This window comes from Lethenteron reissneri, chromosome 21 (assembly GCF_015708825.2).
Source record: "Lethenteron reissneri isolate LAM-NWPU_2019-01 chromosome 21, ASM1570882v1, whole genome shotgun sequence".
NCBI lineage: Eukaryota > Metazoa > Chordata > Hyperoartia > Petromyzontiformes > Petromyzontidae > Lethenteron > Lethenteron reissneri.
Window position 1 is genome coordinate 7,416,638 of NC_083799.1, and position 22,363 is coordinate 7,439,000.

At 43.5% G+C, this 22,363-nt stretch overlaps 1 protein-coding gene across 1 annotated transcript in view; it reads left to right on the top strand.

Moving 5' to 3' along the window:
- LOC133344936 (thrombospondin type-1 domain-containing protein 7B-like) overlaps positions 1–22,363 on the top strand; it is a 381,310-nt gene that overhangs the window by 283,175 nt on the left and 75,772 nt on the right. Inside the window, 5 exon segments of the mRNA XM_061555265.1 lie at positions 2,513–2,713; positions 3,461–3,501; positions 3,503–3,722; positions 5,629–5,702; positions 5,704–5,808. Of these exon segments, the coding sequence (XP_061411249.1) occupies positions 2,513–2,713; positions 3,461–3,501; positions 3,503–3,722; positions 5,629–5,702; positions 5,704–5,808 (641 nt within the window).

The following is a 22,363-nucleotide window of genomic DNA, read 5'->3' on the forward strand; positions in this document are numbered from 1 at the left end:
ATGCCGCGCTGTCCAACCGAGTTCCTACCTGCCCACTCCGAAGGACCCTGTTAAGGGCACCACGGAGTGAGCAGCCCCTCCCCACCCAGCCCCACCCCTCCCACCCCCCACCAAGCCCCTCCCCACTTTCCCCATTCAGCCCCTCCCCACTCAGCCCCTCCCCACCAAGCCCTACCCTCCGCACCCAGCACCTCCCTCCCCACCCAGCTCCTCTCTGCACGATGGACGGACAAAATAATCCCCTGTGGGCTGGTGTAACCAGGCGGTTACTACCAGTACTGTATAAGTAAACTTTATCCTCGTCCATAATTACATGCAATTTAGACCAAAATGTAATTGGATGGAGCTACATTAAGACATCCAGGGCAGTAGCAGCCATGAGTCGCGAAACGACAAGTGGCAGATGATACATGGGTGGTTTTGGTGTTTAAAAAAATACTCAACATATCTGGTCATCTTCTTGGTTCTTTCGGTAAAGTCACGTAGAAGGGAAATAATAAAAATAAAACATAATAAAATAATTCTCACGAAACGTCGTGAGAATTAATAATAATAAAATAATTCTCACGAAACGTCGTGAGAATTATTTTATTATGTTTTATTTTTATTATTTTATGTTTTATTTTATTATTTCGCTTCTACGTCACTTTACCGAAAGAACCAAGAAGATGAATCCCTGCAGTCACGAAAGCTTAAAATCGAAATATCTGGTCATTTCAAACAGTCCTCACAGGATGTTTGTTTTTGTATTAAACTGAAAGAAAATATTAAGCGTTTGAATGATCAAGTATGTGGTATCACTGCGAAGGTTTTTGTGATGGTGCTATGTCGTTCTTCGATGTGTTATCAGGTTGTACAGGATTGTTGTTCGGCATGATGTGTGATGTTTCATTCCACGTGCTGGTAGCTCCTTCAAGCCGCCCGACATGTGGTGAAACAAAAAAAAAACACGTCAGAGCACTGAGGTAAAGTGTAAGATTAATTTAATATATTTCTTTAAAATTGTGGCAACCATCAAACGAGCATGTGCCACCACGATTGGAGGCATAGAGGATTATTCGAGGACAGCTATTGAGGCGAGACGCCGCTGATTGCAGCGTGTGCGACCGCTGTGCCACCATATATCACATGTTCATTACACGTATTGAAAGGCTGAACTGCTTACATTCATGCTCGAGGAATTTTTTCATCGCTAATGAAAGCAAGGGTCACTGGGAATCAACTTCATGACCTCATTTGCAGCGTAAAAGCTTTCACTCCGTTTATTGGAGGCAGCCCCTCGTGTTGAGTACGGACCGTGCGCTGGTCGGCAGGAGGGAGCAACTGCTGCTGGGATAGCAGTGGGGTTGGGTTGAGAGGCGTGATCGGCAAAGTACAGGTCGGGGTGGGATGGTCGATACGACCCTTATTTTCCAGGCATAGCTAGAGCATCAATGAGTTGGGCTTGATTGTTGTTGCAGTAATCATGTGCGGCATAACGCAGCATTAGTCGACAATGGGAAATGGGGTGTCGCTAAGTCTGTGCGTGTGCACTGACCCACACGCACAAGCACACATGGAGCAATATTCCAGTTTGAGTGCACTGTTCATTCTGCCCCAATGGCCTGTGTCTTATATCATCATGTGCACCAAAATAAAGTCCATACAGAATTAATGGAATACCCAGTGGTTCTTTACCAAGACTGTATTATATATAGATTTTGTGACATACACCGCTATCTCTGCAAACCGATTCACTCTTGCACTGTAATTTATGTGTATTTGTACAGCTCATATCGACACATTCGCTATTGAGCATAAGGACCTAAGTGCATCGCAGCAGTGGCATATTCCCACCTGCAATAGCCTACCCATCCATTCAGCTCTATTATTGTCTATCGAAATAAAATGAAAATACCAGCTGGTTACATATGGCACTGAAACAGGAATGCTGTCATGTTTAAATACATGTGTCCTGAGTAATTTCATATTTTCCTTTTATTACAGCATTATATGATGATTCAATCAACAGTACGATTTATTAAATTGCAAGCTTAGTGGCTCTTTTTGTTTAATAGCATTGTAATTGATTTAAATGGACACGTAAAAAAAACAAGAAACATGGGTGGTATAACTTAAATTTTAATTATACTACAAAAGGAGAATTGTCCTTAGGTTAGCTATGTATGAGCCTCCAAAGCGTTCATATTTGTCGAGCAAGAATTATATAGATGACATGAAATATAATCTTGACAGCATCAAAGACAAATTTGATGTATTTACAATTTCATTAAAAAAATTGGGACACTGCGTTTTCATGCTGCAAAATACATGGTACATGATAAAACACGATTATTAATAATTATCAAACATTACTTGCCATACCCATGGGTGGCTGGGAGCTATTATCCTTTCTCGGTGATGGTTATGATGACATGGGGGTGGTGTTAGGTGTGTAATGCTACGCAATGATGTGTAGCTGGGGGCTTTCGTCGAGTGTTTATGGTGGTGGTGATGTTGTGGGTGGTGTTAGGTGTATCTTGCCACGTAGAGGGCGAAGGACACGTGGACCCACGGGAGTGCCTGACCCGCGCTGCACCGATGCCCATGCTTGCCCAGCCGTGCCGAGTACCGTGCGCCTCAGACTGCGCGCTCAGTACCTGGTCCCCATGGACTCATTGTCCATCACACCCGGGCTGCGGGGCAACACAGACAAGACGACGCTCACTCACCGGTAAATGCAGAGCGCGCACGTACTTTATGCTTGCATGTGCGAACACGCACACACGCGCGGCAACAAACTATGATTTACAGCTCATTGTCAACCATTGCTCAATGAAGGCCTCTCCATATCACTTGGTCATGGGGATTATTTGACCATACTTCTCCACGCTGTTTATTGTGGGTTGGTGAAGGGGGTGGTGGCCCAGGATTGGTTCAGATAACACCCACCACTGTTGTTCGCCATGGCCAGGAATAAAACTCTGGTAACTGGGTTATAGCCTAGTGCTCTAAATACTGCACCACCACTCCACATACGAATCAATTAATCATATATTCATCTGCACGCAAACCGCTCTACATATTTCAGTTCCCCAGTAACACTGACAATGCACTTATTGTCTTATAGCAGTGAATGTACTGTATCCGTCTGCGGCATCTTAATTTTCACAGTAATTGTTAATCTAGTGCACAATAAGTGCTGACAATTAGAGCAACCCACCTGAAACATTGGGTTCATTGCTTTCGTGGTGAGTGTTGTGAGACTCATCACTATATGTACAATTAGCACGTATGGCTATGTACGATTCGAAAGAAGTTCAACATACCTCCTATCCATGCCACCCACCTGCATTTTCATATTTTCACCATCAGAATAAGAATCTTTATTTATCCTGGAGAAATCCGATGAGCGATAAAGCTCTTTTTCACAGATGTCCAATAGATGTTCATCACACCACCGCATCCTCTTCCCACGCAGGCAGGAGCAAGCGGCGAGAGGAGTGCAAGGTCGCCAACACCGTTCACTCTTCTCGAGAGCCAACTATGCCCGTGCAACACGCACACAAGCCGCCCGACGGGGCCCTGGTCGGACTGCATCGTGACGCTGGGGGAAGGGCGGCCCGGAGATGGCCCAGCGGTGGCCGGAGAACCTGAGTGCGGGAAGGGCATACGATTGCAAGCCGTGTCTTGCTACGACCACGAAGAGCACTTGACGAGGCCTGAGATGTGCAACAGCCCCGGTCAGTCGAGTGCAGCGTAACCCACGGTCACCGGGTTCGGAGGAGCTTTGTTGGAAAACTCCAAATCTCGGTTCTGTTTTGGGTAGGGTTGCCACCTTTCCTGGTTTTCCCAGGATTATCCTGTTTTTGAGGTTTTCTCATGACATTAATAGTCCCGATGTTTGTCCTACTGGAAAACTGTTAAAAATAACTTAATAGCTCATCATATGCCTCTAATAAAAAAAAAATTCTGATTCTGTTTGTCAATCGTTTTAATTATACACAGTTGACAATGATACACATGTAATTCTACACATGTAATTCTACAATGATACACGTGAAATGGACGGGGCGTTCATGCAGTTGTGTACGTGCAGCCACATTGAGAAGTGGTGTGGACTTAGTGCGAAATAATTCAATCTGTGTGTTAATTAATTAACTTAAATGACTCAGTTTTATTCGCGCTAATAGGTTTTGTACGCACGGCTCATTTCCCACATACTCATTAGTTAATGTGTGGTCACATGTTGAAATGTTCATGATGCGTGTGCAGTGAGTTAAATCCGTTTTTTAGCTTTCTTTCTGTACTGGCCATATCACTCAAACCGATATTCGTTTAGCAAAGAGACAAGCACATTGATTGCCGGTTTTTTTTATTATCTGCGTGTATTTACAGCAAGTTGCTGATTGCTGAAACCCAAAAGAGAGTAAGCATATATATTAAGGGGGGTAGCTTAAATTTTTTTTTTACAATTTAGCCTTTATTGCATATGTTCTTCCTAAATCGTGACCAGAATAGAGTTGCTATATTGCTATTTGCGTAGGTGTTCACAGTTGTTCTGTATAGCTCTCTGATCGCCTGTTGTTCAGCATGATGTCCGACATTTCACTCCACGTGATGGGAACTTTTTAAATCCTTTATATTAAGTTCGCGTGCTTGCTTGCTTGCTTGCGTGCTTGCTTGCTTGCTTGCGTGCTTGCTTGCTTGCTTAGGACCGTGCAAATCTTTCGGTCGTTTTTTAACCCACTTCCCATGATCCAATCGAGCTGACATTTTCCACACAGACTCGTTTTGCCAGACAATTATTGTTCGTGAAAAAAAATTCCAAAATTTTACACTTTTTAGGCAAAAAAAATGATTTTACATATATTCAAATAGAACGCATTCATGGCTTTGGCTGAACGTCAGAGTGTAAGAGCCCAGAGCGTAACCCCTCCACAGGCCGTGGCGGAGTAGCGCAGTTGGTAGCGCCCTCGCTTCCCATGCCAAAGGTGGCGGGATCGATCCCCGCGTCCTCCACAGGCGAATATATTTTTAAATCCTTTATATTAAGTTCGCTTGCTTGCTTAGGACCGTGCAAATCTTTCGCTCGTTTTTTAACCCACTTCCCGTGATCCAATCGAGCTGACATTTTCCACACAGACTCGTTGTGTGTGACAATTAATTTTCGTGAGAAAAAAAATCAAAAATGTTACACTGTTTAGGGAAAACAAATAAAATATTTAATTACCAATTGCTTAATGGTGGCAGACAATCATCCGACCCATAGGTGGCAGCCATCTCAAGCCAGAGGACGAGAGGACTCTAGCCGCCACGCATATAAAGGATTTATAGTGAAAAACTTTGTTTTTACGGGTTTACTTGTTTCTGTTCCTTAAAATACACTGTAGAACTGACGAAGCCCGAAAGGGCTGAATAAACTAAAGAAGTTCCCAGCACGTGGAGTGAAATGTCAGACGTCATGCCGAGAAACACGTTTACAACCCGGAGCCGTATTGGAGTAATTAAGTCTATATATTCAGTCCTGAGTTCATGGGAGGCCTAAAGCTGGCTCCATGTGAAACACGTATAGAAGCTGAACATTCGACTAAAATAATGTGGTGAGATCGTTCAGCAGATATTGCCGTGTGTCCTCATGTGACCCAGGGTGGAGGGCAGAGGCCTGCGAGGTTGCCTGTCCTGTGGACTGCGCACTGGGTGAGTGGATCTCGTGGTCACCAGTGCAGCAAATCGTGCGGGGCGGGGATGAGCATGCGTTCCAGGAAGATCCAGGGGGCCCCCTCTCATGGAGGGCGACCGTGCCCGCCTCCCCATCACGCGCTGCAGGTGACGTTTGCTTTCAAACCCTTCTCACTCGCCCTCAATGCTTACACTCTGCAAATCCACACCTGTATAACCCAAGGTGCCAGCACTTTCTCCAGACATTAATTCACCTTTCCATATTTGCCCCCGATTCTCCATTCAAATGTCATTGCACATTGGACACATGTGATCATTGGTAATGAAGGAAACCTGTGCCATGGCACATGTGCAATGGAGTATTTTTAGAAGCTTCCATTGGCTTGTCTACGTTCTTTTCCACCAATGAAGGTGTTTGAATATATTTTGACAAGAGGGCTTGTTCATCTACGTGCCTACCTGTCCTCTCCTGATAACAGTACTGGTTGATAAGTATTTTCTAAATATAGTTCATATTTTATTATGCACATTTTGTTACATAATGAAACATGCATGACCATATTTTATTTTTCCCTTGATAGTGGAATATGTAATGTTATTGCTGTCAAATGCAATCTTGATTTGAAGCTTTCGTGACTGCAGGAATCTATACTCTTTGGTTCTTCCGGTAAAGTCACGTAGGTAGAAAAAATAATAGATCAGGACGTTTCGATCGCAACAACAAGCGACCATTTTCAGATGAAGACGGTCACTTGTTGTTGCGATCGTCTTCAGGTGAAGACGGTCGCTTATTGTTGTGATCGAAACGTCGTGATCTATCATTTTTTCTGTCAAATGCAATTTGATTGGAATATTATTGAGATGTAGAATTGAAACGAAACATTTCACTGCTTTAATCCATTGGGGGTATAAACATGCCAACATGAGCTATTTGAAAGACAGCCTGATGTAAAAATGTAACCAAAATCCATAATTTAGAGCAATTTATACATTTTAAAGCTTCATGCTATGATCAAAATATTCATATTATAAGCATACAGCAAAACAAAATATGCACATTTGCTTGATTGATCTGTCAATGTTATTTGGCAAGGACCTTTTTTATTTCATGGGACCTCCTTTGCCAGTACTAAAATATGATAATAGGTTTTTCCTCTTTTTTCTGATTTAACTGTGTTAGACCAGAGGACGCCTATTGGCCTATTGGCGTCCTCTAGTCTAACACCGTTTGAGACGAGGCTCAAAAGAAAGCTGTCTCTCGTGTGGACCAATCAGTTTCAAGGACAATGCATATATTATCAGTGTTTTTTTGTTTGCATTCTGACCACAAGCATTGTGGTTAATGCAGACATGATTCCTTGTAAAAGGTTTCAGTTTGGTGTTTTAACATCTTAACACCTGTTGTGTTGCCAGAAAAAAAGGGAAAAACCTACGACCTTTATATTTCACATACTTCTATAATGAGCCAAGAATGTGTGTGTCCCGCGTGATGTCATGCCAAATGAGGCCCACCCCCCGCGTGACGTCACTCCACATGAGGCCCATCCTCCTCATTAATATTAATGAATGGGTGGATTTTTACACTAACGCAGAGGAAGGTCGAGCTGAATTAAATAATTTATTACACAAAGTCACTTCAAATATGACGTTTTTTTACAGAAAGTGACGGTAAAAAAATAAATCTAAGCAGCACAGTGCTACATCCGTGCGTGACGTCACTGCAAAAGAGCCCCCCCTTAATTGCGCGTGAAACTTTACACTAACGCACAAGGTCTCGCACTCCACATGCCGCACCCCTCCTCTCTTTAATGATCATGAGCGGGTGACGTCACTCCACATGCCGCACCCCTCCACAATTACCATTAGGGGTGACGTCACTACACATGGGGCAACCCACCGTCATTAATAATCATGAGCTGAACTATTTTTCTATTGAATATTTCAGATTTACTGCAATATACACCCATCATGGGCAAAAAAAAGCTAGTATAGAATAACAACCTATATTACTTATATTTTACATTGAATAAACTGTGTAATTTAATTATGTAAATAATGAAGTCGGTATTGAGGTAATGAAGCAACGTTTTTAAAAATAAAAACAATGTCAAAATATGCATATCTTTTAAAGGTAACTGACTCTTCAACACTATTTCATGGATGTTCTTGCTAGCTTGTAAAGTCACGTATTAAAAAAAAAATTCCGAATGAGAGGATACCAGAGCAACCACAGCACACCCATATGTAGAAGATGAGAGCATTCACTCCTTAAACAAATAAAATGTGTGATCCTTCATTGGCAGTGGTGCACGAGCTGAAAATAACAAAATCTCAGCACATTCGTCGTTAGCACTGCACTAAAAGAAATAATACATGAAAGGCAACATTTCAGGTAGCCCTGAGAGATGATCTCTCAGCTATGAAGAGGATCATTGGCCAAAATATCGCATGTTGTATATTCACTCCCTTACAGATATATTAGAAACCCAGTTGCGACACTACCTCTTCCAGGCTCCACAGTAATTACCCTGCTCCTGCAAGATGATTGTTTTATCGCATATCACACGCGGAACCTTATAGAACCGCAATAATCCACCGAGTGTCGAGAATTCCTGCTTTTATGTCTTCTTCCAGAGTAGACCTGGCAGCACATTAAATATTTGCAAAACAATCACAGATTGCCATTGTTACTTATTCTATCAAATTTAATGTGTACATGTGCATCTTGTAATGAATTTTGATGACACTGCACACCAACTTGTCAATAGAAGTTAAAGAGCTTTACTATTTGGTTATTTCGGTAAAATCATCATCAGATGATGATTTCTTGTGTTGCAATCGAAACGTCGTAGTCTATTATTTAATTAATTTCGTTCTACGTGACTTTACCGAAAGAACCAAAAAGTAAAGTGCTAACTTGTTACTCCTTGTTTTGTTAAATGTTTAACAAGGGCATATGAATGACTATTCATAGACAACGACAGCACTTTGATTTTACAGGATTAACAACGACACATTATTGGATGTCAATTGTTGCCACATTTACAGCATTACGCCTCAATACAAATATCTGTGCTTAAATTGATCGTAGCATTTCTCTACAGGAGGAACTAAAATCAATTTATTTCAAATTATGTCTGCGACAAAACCAAATGGCCCAGCATGGCACGTTTACCAAAAAATATGATTGATATATATGACTGAATTCACACACGGATTATTTTGCTACATGTATACAGAGAGGTATAATTGACTGACGTGGAACCCTTGACTGTAGATGAGGGAGAGAGGATTCTCAAGCACGGGTATAGAAAAGTCCAAAGATAAAACTGCAACATGGTGGATACACTTCCACAATCATAAGCAAACGCGCATTCACACAACCTCGTGCACCCCCATATCCCCTCCCCCTTACACCTCAACAACCATTGCCTAACGCCCTCCACCTCCTGATTCTCACCGCGACTGGCATGCGATTGTGAGAGCTCATCGAGCGGGCTTCCATCAGCCCTCGGGTCACGCTGTCAGATTCCAATCAATAGACGACAAATTACGCCGGAGTCGCAACACTGCACCGGGTCCGCAACAGATGGTCAGCGCACTGCTCGGGGAGCGCGTCATACCAGGAGCCGGCACCATGATGCGCCTGAGGATGTTTTATAACCATTTGTGTGTGTGTGTGTATATATATGTATAGGCCAGTATACGATATCTAATGTAGTGGTAAAGGTCAGCTTTGCATAGTGTTCCTCACGCCTCTAATAAGGTTGCGCTATAAGCGTACGAGGGGGGTCGAGACAAGACACGTGATCTTAATGCAAATTAGCGAGACTGCAGTGAGCAATGACGATTAAAATTACATGAATAGTTCAGTTTTAACCTCATGTCCACATCCTAATTGGGGAGATCTCTAAAAGCCGAAGGTGTTTCAGTTTTGTCCCCCGTCTTACGTCGGTCGTTTACATCGCCAGGTGTGAACACACCTTCGAGCAACAATTCAGGAGAGGGCTCAAGTAGGTGGGGGGGGGTGCAGAGGTCGATGCATGCACAGTCAGTAGTGTGGTGTATAGTTACAAACTCTGTTATTTTATGCTTGTACGTGCATACGTGGATTTGCTGTGTAAGCATTTGTAAAAGTTGGGATCCGTCGAAATCCCGACCACATGAGTTCGATTTCTGACCATGCCAAACAACCAAGAACATTGAGTATCGAAACCTGGTCAGAGATGCTGCCAGATCAATGCAGCCTAAATTACGTTGTGGTCATCACTAACATCAGCCGTCCAACGTGCGTAATGAAAACAACATCTCGGGTGTGTGTTGTTGGTCTTAATAGGCATTTACCAACATCACAGACTATATAAATCATCAATGGCTATCTCCGTTTTGTGAAAGCGGATGCATGTGGAGAAGAGACTGGAGGCTAAGGTTCAGGGAGTATAAGAATAGCGATTTTTTTTTTTTACGATACAGCAACAACAACAACAGCACAATAAACATTCACCTCGCCGCGTTGCCGGCAGAGCTGCATGTCACGCTGCCAGTGGGTGTTTATGCAGCCTTTGAAATGTGTCGCCTTTTGGCCGGCGACGTTGCACTGACAGATGCGGTTTCATACGCATGAAATTAAATCTGACAGAACGGAGAAAGGTGTATTTTTGTAATGGGGAATGCACACTTGCTGAAATCTCTTTGATTTCATTTTGTGCGTGTCAGATGATTCAACTTTGCGTTAGCAGTTATTACTTACAATTTATATAGGGCAGAGCTTGCTTTATTTTTGTTTTGGGGGGTTAAAATTAATTCCACGCGCTTAAAACACGAGTCTGAGTGTCGCAATATGAACGTGTGGACTCTGCGTTTGTGTATGTGTTTGTCTACTCAAGTCACATCCACATACAGTCCCTCATCTGCGTAGAATTTTGATAGTTAGGCTTTTACGAATGTAAACGTCTCCAACCTTCCTCGAAAAGAAATCATTAATTATTGATCTTCTATTTCACCTCATTCGGAATTTAGTAATAAAAGGAGGAAGCTGAATCTGCTGGTGTGGTAAAGGAGGCCTTGCCATATTCATTTGCTGTTCTTCAGTGTAGACCAGGGGTCGGGAACCTTTTTGACTGAGAGAGCCATAAAAGCCAAATATTTCTAAATATATTTCATTGAGAGCCATATAATATTTTTAACGTATAATAAATTAAATGTCTTACTTTTAATGCGACTTTGGGTCACGGGACCCGTGACCCGAGAAATTTTATCTTCAAAACTAATTTCTGTTTACTTTAAAATGACACAGTATTATTAAGCAATATCACAAGTATTTTAAAATCAGTTCCAAACGGATTTTTATTTATTTATTTTTCAACTCAAAATTTGTCTGGGAGCCATATGCCGTCACCGGAAGAGCCATATATGGCTCGCGAGCCATAGGTTCCCGACCGCTGGTGTAGACTAGAACTGCAACTCATGGTGTGTTTGTGCGATGGTGTCATTATCCTTTCGCACACCACCGTCTCACCCGGACACCCGTTTTCAGACTATGCTCTTCCTGACTCGGCAAAACAGTGATGACATGTTTTAAGTGAACCTGGCTTGATCCTTGCCTGGGTTAATTTTGTCGCAAATAATTGGGCCTATAGTGAAGTACACGAATATATTTTTTATCAATGGGAAGACAAAACAAGACAGGTGGGGGTGGTACAGTCCCTCCAACCACATCCTGTACTGTGCAGACATTCGGTGGTCGCTAACAGCCTTAATTCTGACATTCTAAAATGCAATAAGACTGGAGATATATGCATGTGTTGATTGTGCCCGGCGTTATCAACACAGCCTCCTGAGTTCGGTGAACATCAGTGGTTTTGATGTGTTACTGTTTTGGACCTCTTCTAATTAGACTCGGCCTAAAATGAGTATATGGTGCAGTCTGTAAACATCAGCACTGGGTCGGAAAAGGTGGCTAAGCGTGGTGCCTCATAACTGCCCCCTAACAGCACTTTCCCCAACAATCTATGTAGGCTACATGGGGGATCTTTGTGTTTGTATGCACACCTACCTGTTGTACAATGTTTATGCTGTATGTGGATGGGTGCAATATCTTGCACTCCTCGGCTCCCGGGGGAAATTAGCGAAGCCGCCTAGCCCCCCAACACATCCCACAGTGGATGGTGGCGACAAGGGTGAAGGCCCGATAACGTTAAATTGCCTCTTATCGGCGTGCGAGAAGGCCGGCGCGCTGGGTGCTGGTGTGTGGTGCAGTACCAATGGCATCCCACACCTTACAAAATGCTGCTTTTAGGTGAAAACATGGGGCCAGATTCAAGTGTTGAAGAATGTTGTTTTTTGTCCTATTTTTCGTAAAAACGTCCCTATGTGTCCATCACCGACAATGGGGCAATTACGAAGGTGGTGTAATGGTGCCATGTTGTCAATATATGAATCTGGCAAATCGGGTGTACAATCTTAATCTCATCGTTATATCATCATTTTTCGCTTTGCCCTGGAACCTCGTACTTTATTATATATATTTTCCATCTGATCTCTTCTTTTCCTGGATATGTAGTATGTACTCCTTATATAAGATAATGATAGAACGTTGTGTGTATATATATATCATTCCAGACACAAATATGAGCATATACTAATTAGATCAGGTGTGATACATGGACACTTCCATCAATGAGATGTTTGTATTTGTTATGAGTGCAGCCCAGTGCTTTGGGGGCTTACGCAAATCTGTATGGTCCACATATCCCGAATCCAAAATTGCTGAATCTCAAGCGTGGCAATGGACGTGTTAACCACACATGACAATAAATGGAAGGATAAGGTTAAATATACAGATAGGATGTGTGTAAGGATATGGGCACTATCCAAACATGTTGATAAATATATTTTTTTGCGGATTATGTTACATTGTTTATTGGCCAGTGCCCTATATGGTCACATAACTAATGCTTTTGGGATACTGGACTCGGCCGATATTTCGAAAATTCACGGGAGATTATTTATGTTCTCATTGAGTATGGTCAGTTTTGGGTTAGCCAACACTTTATCAGCACTCTTTGGTTCTTTCGGTTAAGTCACGTAGGTAGAAAAAATAAATAAAACATAATATATCACGACGTTTCGATCGCAACACAAACGGTCGTCCTCAGGCGGAAAAACATAATCCAGCAGTGGAACTGCTGAACCAGGAAGAACACATCGAGAGAGCCGTTACAACAAGAGGTTATATATGTGGCAAAGGGCAAGCAGGCGGGGTCTTAGCTGGAACGGAATTTCATCCCCACAGCAAGACGATGGGAGGTTAGTGTCTGTGTTGTTGGCCGACTGGTTTGCATCGCATCTAAGGTTGCTGAGTTCTCGTCTCCCATCTTCTTGCTGTATTTGCCTCAGTGCAGTTTGCCGTTCTCGGTGTGCTCTGTGTCACGTGATGTCCCTCTGTGTGTTCCCTCGCTGTGTGGTTTACGCCATTTTCACCTGAGGACGAGCGCTTGTGTTGCGTTCGAAACGTTGTGATCTATTTTAATAGTATTTTTATTTTATTTCTACATACGTGACTTTACCGAAAGAACCAATGAGTATAGTAATTCCTCCAGTCACGAAAGCTTAAATCCTAAATCACTAACATATATTACATAAGGGGCCGTCCATAAATGACGTCACGCGATTTTGGACGATTTTTGACCCCCCCCCCCCCCCCTCGTCACACGGCGTCACAAAAAGTCAGACCCCCCCCTCAAATATGACGTTACAAAGCTCTGCCCCCCTCCCTCAAAAAACCCATAAAACACGCTTAAAATCGCTTTAAACTATCGTTATTGTAGTGCGTATTTAATGTGGCGCTGCACTCTGATGTTGTAGGAGAAAACATTTATTAAAAAGGCAATTTAATTAAGTAGAACGTGTTGATATTTAAAGTTGCGCATTTTGATATGACGTCACATTTCTCACACCCCCCCCCCCTCGTCACACATCGTCACAAATGTCTGACCCCCCCCCCCGCAGGTGCGTGACGTCATTTATAGACGGCCCATAATCTAATATATAGCTATTATAAGCGGGTAGAACACCGATAACTCTCCACCAGTGTCAATGAATGAGGCGTCATTTGAAGGCTTGCGACGTGTAGTTTGTGAACGGAGTTGAAATTAGAAAAATACGTGTCATTTGCCTGGATAATTGACTCATCAGCCCCAACACTTTTTCCACTCCCCTTTACATTAGCCTGACACTTGATAATTTCCATTCAAAATTATACAATACATAAGCATGTGCCTCTGGGGAGAGGGGTTGTATAAATACTTCCTTGCTGGGCTGAGAGGAGGGTGTGTGGGAACCACAAAAAAATTACCCGTGAGTGTTATTACCATTGAATCTCAAACCAGCACCGCGTGCAGTGGCGGCTCCTGCAAAATCTCTCAGGGGGGGCAAATGTCTGGATGATTGATAAGGATAAGGTCCACCCATGCAATGGATAAATTAACAGCTTAAGCATGTAAAGGCAACTTCACTTCTTTAATATTAATGAAAAATAAAGTGACTCTTACAATACATCTTGTTTGTTTCTATACTCACTATTAATACAATCCACTCAGTTTCTTTTATTAAAGATTCCACTAGGTGGCGACAAATAATATTGTTGACTGAAACGTGCTTACGTATGACGGAAGCACGTTAGTGCGAGCCCTCCCGGAAGCCATAGAGAATGCATTGCAGCGCCCGCCGTTCGAAAAAAAACATCTTTGAATGTAAGTCTATGGGAACACTCTGGGCGATTCTCAGCCGGAGTGAAATCGCCCAAAAAGAGGCAGTACTCCACAGAATGTGACATGACGCTGATTGGACTATATCCAGAGGCACAGTAACGGCTCGCGAAACTCTGTGGTTGAATGGCATTGGTGGTGCGTCGCCCAATCGCCCTAATGAAGAAACCGCCCCTGGTTGCGTGGTAGAAAAGGACGCTGAAACCGGTCGTGTAGGGGCTGATGCCAAACGTTTATTTAGGGCTTACGCCTAACTCGGGGGAAGGGGTTAACACAAGGGTTATTAACTAAGCTCCCCAGGGGAAGGGTACTGGGAGTTCCCTACACCCCACCAGGCTATCGGCCTCTTCCCTCAGCACTGACCGAGGGTTCATCCAACTCGGCCAGCCGGGTAAAGTCGCCCCTTAGCCTGGCTCTCCACCCACTATCCCGGAGCCCCCCTACTTCCTAACTACTCACTCCTCTGACTCTCGGCGAAGACCCCCGTTCACGTCACGGATCTCTCCTCAGATCCCCCGGGGGCCATGACGTCACTTTACCCTGACGGCATTCCCCTGAGGCGAGTGTGACCGGACGTCTGCACTCCACTCCTCAACACATGCAATGAGCACAAGGCACAAACAAACAGCTAACGGAGATGTCCAGCTGTTTACTCGGGTTTCTTTGTATTCTTCATGTCGTGTTTCTGCACTTAAAGCAATAATCCAAGTGTCCTGGACATAGGCCCCAGGCATGATTCTCTCCCTCAATGTTTGTCTGTCATCTGCTGCTCTCTTCATCTTTTCCGTATAGCCTTCCTTGTTCAATATCTCGTCCAGCATCGCCATTCGTTTTCTTCCTCTGCTCTTTTCCCCAAGGAATCTTCCTTCAGTGAGCTTCAGTTCATTCCCTGCCGCTGCTACTCCACGCCAAATCCTGATTGTCTTCCTCTTCCGAATTTATTGACGAGCGCACGTTCTCCCTCCACCTGAACCAGCATATCTTTCATTAGTTTATTTCTTTTTTTGTTCACCTTATTTTCATAACTCTCCTGCAAATCCACATTTGAAAAAAAACCCTTCCCAACCTATTTATATTTTTTGGGTCTTAATTCATGCAGTCACGAAAGCTTTAAGTCAAGACCTTCCCAACCTCTTTGCGTCTTCCTTTCATTTCCCTCCACGTCTCGCAGACACAAGTTGTCGCACTCCAGACAAGGCTGTTTGTTGTCCTAAATTAACAAACCAGCGAGCGTTGCTGTAGGGCTTTAGAAACGTCAACGTTATTTGGTTTTTCACAGCACATTCTCCACTGATGTTTTCGTCATGCGTCCCCTGACGGGTCGTGCTGCCCCTTGCGGCTGTGCTCCAAGTGGACTTGCTGGGTTGAGTTGAATAGAGAGAGGGAGGTATATAACAACAGCTGAAGCACCGTGATTTCTTGCCATTTCCTTCACATGTCTGCGGGTAGCTTCACTATGAACGAACGAGAGACGCGGCGAGCCTGAGCTTCGCATAACGTTGCGCCGACGACGTATGTTCCGGGAGATTACAATTTTGATTGATTTTCGCGCATTCCGTGCCAGCATTTAACAAGATGCTTGACTGCATTGATTGCACGCTTCTGTCGGCTTGCAAATTAGTGTAAATTACCGTCGGCAAACAATGGTTATAAATCAGCATTTGGCAAAGCAATAGCGTGAGTAATGGGTGTGTGTCCTCCTGTTGGGGCGCACTGCTCTGCTCGCTCTGACCGTGTGTGCCTCGCGATCACGTTCCACACGACGCCCCCACGCGATCCGTGTGCCCTTGCGTGTTCATTTATATTCTTGTGGGGGGGGTTCAAACTTTTATTTTGTGTATGCTGCAATGATGTAGCGGTTCGCACGCGAGAACCGGACATCCAGAGAGCACCGGTTCAATCTCCCGGCCCGACAGTTGAAATAATGGTTGCAAATTTCTTAAATCACCCCTCTCAACCCTAATTGTGGATGCATTTAGGCGATCAGTAGTCATGGTGGTAATGGGTACTCCCACCTCTTCCAAGATATCTGACCAGCGTGAAAGATTAGGCCAATTGCTCTCTAGAGAGTCCCTCTTGAGTTCACGCTTGTGGAGAGCTCTCTGCCAGTACTCACGTGAGCCAGCAATATTGGGACTGCACTTTTATAGACTTTATTTAATACTCGTTCAGACAGATATGGCATGCGAGAATAGAAGATGGTTTTATACCGCGTGCTGTTGTCGCAGCACGTGAAAAAATGTTTGTAAAGTTCTCATCTGTGTAATATTAATTGTGCCCATCTTTAAGTAATTAAGGATATGCGGATCACATATGGTATGGAGGCTATGTATTTGAACCTTGGATAAAGGACACGATTGTTTTTGAGCTGCCGCATTGCAGCACAAGGTCTGGCTTTGGGATCAACTCCAAACGTTTCCATTTAATAGTGGCAGTTTCTCCTATAGTTTTCACAGCATGCCACTGCTGCGAGAATATGCACATTACGTTCGTTAAGATGCGTTTTTTATTATGAATTTGCATACACCGAATATATTCAATGACGTTTATGCAAATGAGGACCTCACTTTCTAACGCTTGTTAATATGTCACAACGTCTTGTGCATTTTTGTTCCATCAAATATTTTGGCACAACTTAAGGCGGGGCACCGAAGAAGCCTCTCAGGGACATTGCCCTGTGTTGGAAATGTAATATAGTAAATTACGGCGGGAGACCACTTGACGGGTATCACACTTTATTAACACTCCCTTTAGCCACAATAACACGTGTGGCCAACTACAGCCTACGCTACGCGTCCCACCCGGCTACACACACACGGCCTCTCCGGCCCCGTAGCTTCCAGGGAGACTCACAGACCCACCCCACCTGGGATATGGGTCACGACCACTGGGTCCCACAGCCCGGCCCTCGCAAGGACGTCCGGCCGCGGGTCCCAAGGTCCCGCCTTTGAGCCACACAGGATCCCGGCCCTTACAAGGACAGCGGGGCTAGGGGTCTCAGGGTCCTATCTCTTCCTCCTCCGTCTTCTGTCTTCACTGGTTACCAACTCTCCGAGTGCCCGCGCGCATCGCCTTTCATAGTCCTCCGCTCCCGAGGGGGCGGAGCCTATGCGGACCGCGATGTGAGCACCCACTCGAGGTGACCAATCACCACGCGCTGCCACACGATTCCTTTTGCCAGCGCGTGTCACCACTACATAGCCAATCACCACGCGCTGCCACACGATCCCTACTGCCAGCGCGTATCACCACTACATAGCCAATCACCACGCGCTGCCACACGATCCCTACTGCCAGCGCGTATCACCACTACAGAAATGCAGGGCAACCCGTGGCGCCTGAGAACGCACGCAATGTGCACACACTTAATTAACCGGCTGAGAATGTGCAAAGCGTGCGCACCCTTCATTTGCATAAATTTGCATAAATACATTAACAAAGCCCCCCCCCGCAACGCATCGCCGTGGTGAGCAACACTGAATCAGCTCCCATTTACGGGGTCGCGGCGGCCCTCATGCTCACATCCCGCTTGCACCTCCCTCGTCATCCTCACTCCCCGCTGGAGTGTGGACTCTGGTCTGCCCTCGCGAGTATTGACCTATTAAGCCGATTTCATGTATCTGCCACCCAGCCCGCTGGGGAAAATAAAACTTTTCACGTACATATAAGCGTAGTAACGACTTGTTGTTTTGATAACCCGTGCGTATGTCGAAGGTAATTTGTGTGCACGTCTCTCTGCCTCCTCGTGTGTCTGTGTAAGGGTAGGGGAGCGGTATGTAAAGCGGTTAGCTCACTGTGCTACGAACCCGGCGACCCAAGTTTGACAGCCTCAAATGAGTACCGTGCCTGGTGTGATGTGTAAAAAAAATATCGCCACTCGCGAGACAAAGGCAGCCGGGCGTGGTTCTGGCCACACCCCCTTGTGCACCCTTCTCGCAAACAGCCCTTGTCCCAACAATCTGTTACAAGCTATTCGGGGGGAATTTTTGTACGTGGAGTGGTGGTGTAGTGTTTAGCACACTACGCTCCAAACCTAGATACCCGAGTTCGATTCCCACTCATGGCCCACGTTAATGGTGAGTGATATCTGAACATGTTTTCGGCCACCCCTAAATCAAATCTACTTCAAATTAGGACCTGATGTGGTGTGTAAATATGAGCACTGGGCAGACATCGGGGGTTTGGCATGGTCCTGGCCACACTGCTATCTCGTGTGTGCTGTGCCAGCCTTTTATTAATTTCCTCATTTGAAACACACTGGGTCTCAAGATTGGAACGTTAGGCCAATTCCAGTGTTTGGCATGCGAAAGGAAATTTGAGTGCCCTGCAACACCAAAAGTTTTGTACGGACAAATTAAAAATATATTGCTGGACATATGCCAGACACTTGGCAGCCCAAGCCTACAACACCTGGTATTCTAAGGCAGTCTCTCTTCATCCAAGTAAATTATGCTTGGCATCTGAGACTGATCAACATAAAATTGGAATAACAAAATTGCCCAAACATCCTAATCCAGGAACTTTCTGAAAATGAGTCTTGAGATTCAGTGACACCTTTTGGGTAAATAAAGGGTATTACTTTAAATTAATATATATACTTTATATATTTCGCGGAGAGGAAATATACAGAACATGGCTCTTTGCATGAGTGTGTGGAAAGAAGCTGTGTGTGTAAACTTTTAAGTGAATTGTTCAATCAATAACGCCTGCCGTTTCGTCTTATATGGCGGTTGTATTTAATGTGATATTTCCACATTAGCTACTTATTGATAACATGTTTTACTTTAACTGCATTCCTTTTGTTTACTGTGATGACAGTTCATGATGGTCATATATATTTGCTTAATTTATTCAGTTTGAAGGGTGACGTTTATTTGTTGTTCACATTTTTTCCAGCAAAATTGCTTGTATGCCCCTGGTATTTGAAAACAACAGTTGTTTGGAGCTTAATATTGAGTGATGTTTCTTTATTTCCACTGTGGGACCCATTGTATTACTGTAAATAATGGGCAATGAAATGTTGTGTTGCTAAGTTTGCCATGCAACAGAGTATTCTTAAACAAAATGCCTCTTTCTGGGTGCAACTTAGAAATTGATGATTGAATGGTAAACCACAATATTGTCCACGTGATATAATTGGGAATTATTTTAAAACATTGGAAGATATTGCCATGGTGTAAATAAAGTACTGTATTCTAACTACTATTGAAAACAAATTGTGTTTATTAGGAAAAAAATATTGGTTTCCATAAATGGATAGTGATTGTGTCAATGGAAGTGGCTTTCTCGCACATTATCATGATGGTCATACTTCACCTGAATCTACGATAATTTCCACAGATATTGGACTTTCACTAATAATAGTTCAAAATCGACTCACTGACATTGATGGGTTGTCCATTGACCATTATCACAGTCACATAGTCACATGTGCAGGAGAAATTGTGTGGCCAAGTACAATTTCAGGAGTGAGTGATTGAAAATAATATTTTTCTTTGAAATTATTGATGAGTGTGCTTATATAGTACACGTCAATCAAGAATTGTAGCTAAGTGTCAGTGCTGCTCTTAAATTTTCCAGCAATGAAAAATGGGCATATTCCACAGTGTGTTTCTATATTCAGCAGTGCTCCAGCACTGGACACACCACGCCACTAGCAGTGACACCAATGGCCTATCGACGATACACTGATCTGCTGAGTGTTTACGATCTCTTACCACATGTCACACCCCCACGGGCCTTACGCCCCCCCCTACCCAAACTGCTTTTACGGCTCCTTTCATTCCTCTTGAGTCCTCCTACCTCTCCCAAACCTCCCATCTCGTTTTTTTCTGTAAGGCATAGATGCGGTAACAGATAGCGCAATAAATAACAGGGAGTTATATGTTGTTGGGGTTTTGGGGAGAAAAATATCGAAGGAAGACAGGAAAATATGACGGCATAGAAGTGGCTGGGTTATACTTTGCAGTGGTGAAGAACGGGGTAATAAGGGTGGGCCGACAACAGTGGTGACACCCACGGGACTGCAGAGTACACATCACACGTGTAATCACGGCTGGATGATGGCGGTAGCACCGACAACCATGGAAGTGGAGTTGAGGATGCAATGTCGTTGCTGGAGTTCACTATAAATGACCTGTCTTCCTCCTGTGATTGATGTAAGAAGCTTTGCTCACGAGGTCACTGCAGAACCGAGCATTTAGAGATGTGCAGAGTACTCGCGCTCATTCAAATCCTGAGCACACAACCTCGTCACCCAAGACTTTTCTAAAAGCACAAAAAATTTTAGTGAGATAATTCTGTGGGCTGCACACTGTTGACTAATATACTTGAATAAACCCTATTTTGGAACAGTGCTCTCTGCACTGTATTACTGTAACCTGCTGTAAATGTTCAGGTTTCATTCACAATTTATCTGTGTTTGATATGGATAATAATGTTTTGATAAAGGAACTAAGTGCACTATCTCCCAAAGTGATATTTATCCTTCACCACAGGTTAAAATGCAAGGATTAGTGGTCAAACAGAATAGTGCCTAATTCATTTTCTGAGTGTTTTGATCATCGTCATCAATAATATCTGTCACTGCTGATGCCATTGCCTTCTCTGCAGTCCCATCTTACCTGTGCAAATGCCTTCATCTGTTTGTTCTACAGGACATGTTTGCTCATCCTTCTTTTAACTGGCATAATATTGTTAATTGTGTTAATTTACACTATGAGACCTCCTTTACCAGTGGCAAAATATAGTGATAGGTTTTTACCCGTTCATATGGTACAAAAACTGACACCTTTATACAAGGCATCATGTTTGCAATAACCACAACACAAGCAGTCAAAATGCAAACAAAAAGAAACAACTCTGATAATGATTGTTAATTTAGTTACTGTCATATTTAGTCCTAGCATAGTCCACTTGTGTCTGTTCTTTTGGCGGTGAGTCAGGTCAGTGATTTTGACTGCTGTGTCTCATCCACGTGACTATATTATCTCTGCATTACTGTGAGCGGGCTCCAAGCAGGAGTTATTGCCTACTTGTTTGACATCACAGTACAATATGTTGAATGACTAACTGCCTCGTGAAGTTCAAAGTCAAAAAGTGAAAGTACTTTCCCACCCCAACTAGTGTGGGATGCACAGCTCTGAGCCAATAATTGAAATTAGTAAGCATATAATATTGTATCAATTAATTGATTAAAATTTATTCTTATGCTCCAGGTACATGCATAAAAGTGTGTATGTCGGAATACATTATTTAGAATTCGTATATGCATGTTAGTATTTCAGTTAACTCTGCAAGCCACTACATATTCCACACACACCACAGTCGTAAGACACATTTGATTCTTGAATCGAGGGATGACCCCGAATCGGGTTAATTTATCAAATAATTAACGGGTGCATGTTAATAATAGGGTTTTTCCCATTTTTTTCTGGTAACACAACTGAAACCTTTTTACAAGGAATCATGTGTGCATTAACCACAATACTTGTGGTCAAAAATGCAAACAAAAAACAATCTGATAATATATGCATTGTCCTTGAAACTGATTGGTCCACACCAGAGACAGCTTTATTTTGAGCCTCGTCTTCAGAGGACGCCTTTAGGGAAAAACCCTATTATTATATTTTGGTACTGGCAAAGGAGGTCTAATGATGTCGATGCTTACCCCAAGTCCTTTTGGCGTCCTCTGGTCTAGCACCAATTGAGATGAGGCTCAAAAGAAAGCTGTCTCTGGTGTGGACCAATCCGTTTCAAGGACAATGCATATATTATCAGAGTGTGTTTTTTGTTTGCATTTTTGACCACAAGTATTGTGGTTAATGCACACATGATTCATCGTAAAAAGGTTTCAGTTTTGTTGCCAGAAAAAAGGGGAAAAACCTTATTATATTTTGGTATTTGCAAAGGAGATCTAATGATGGGTGCATGTT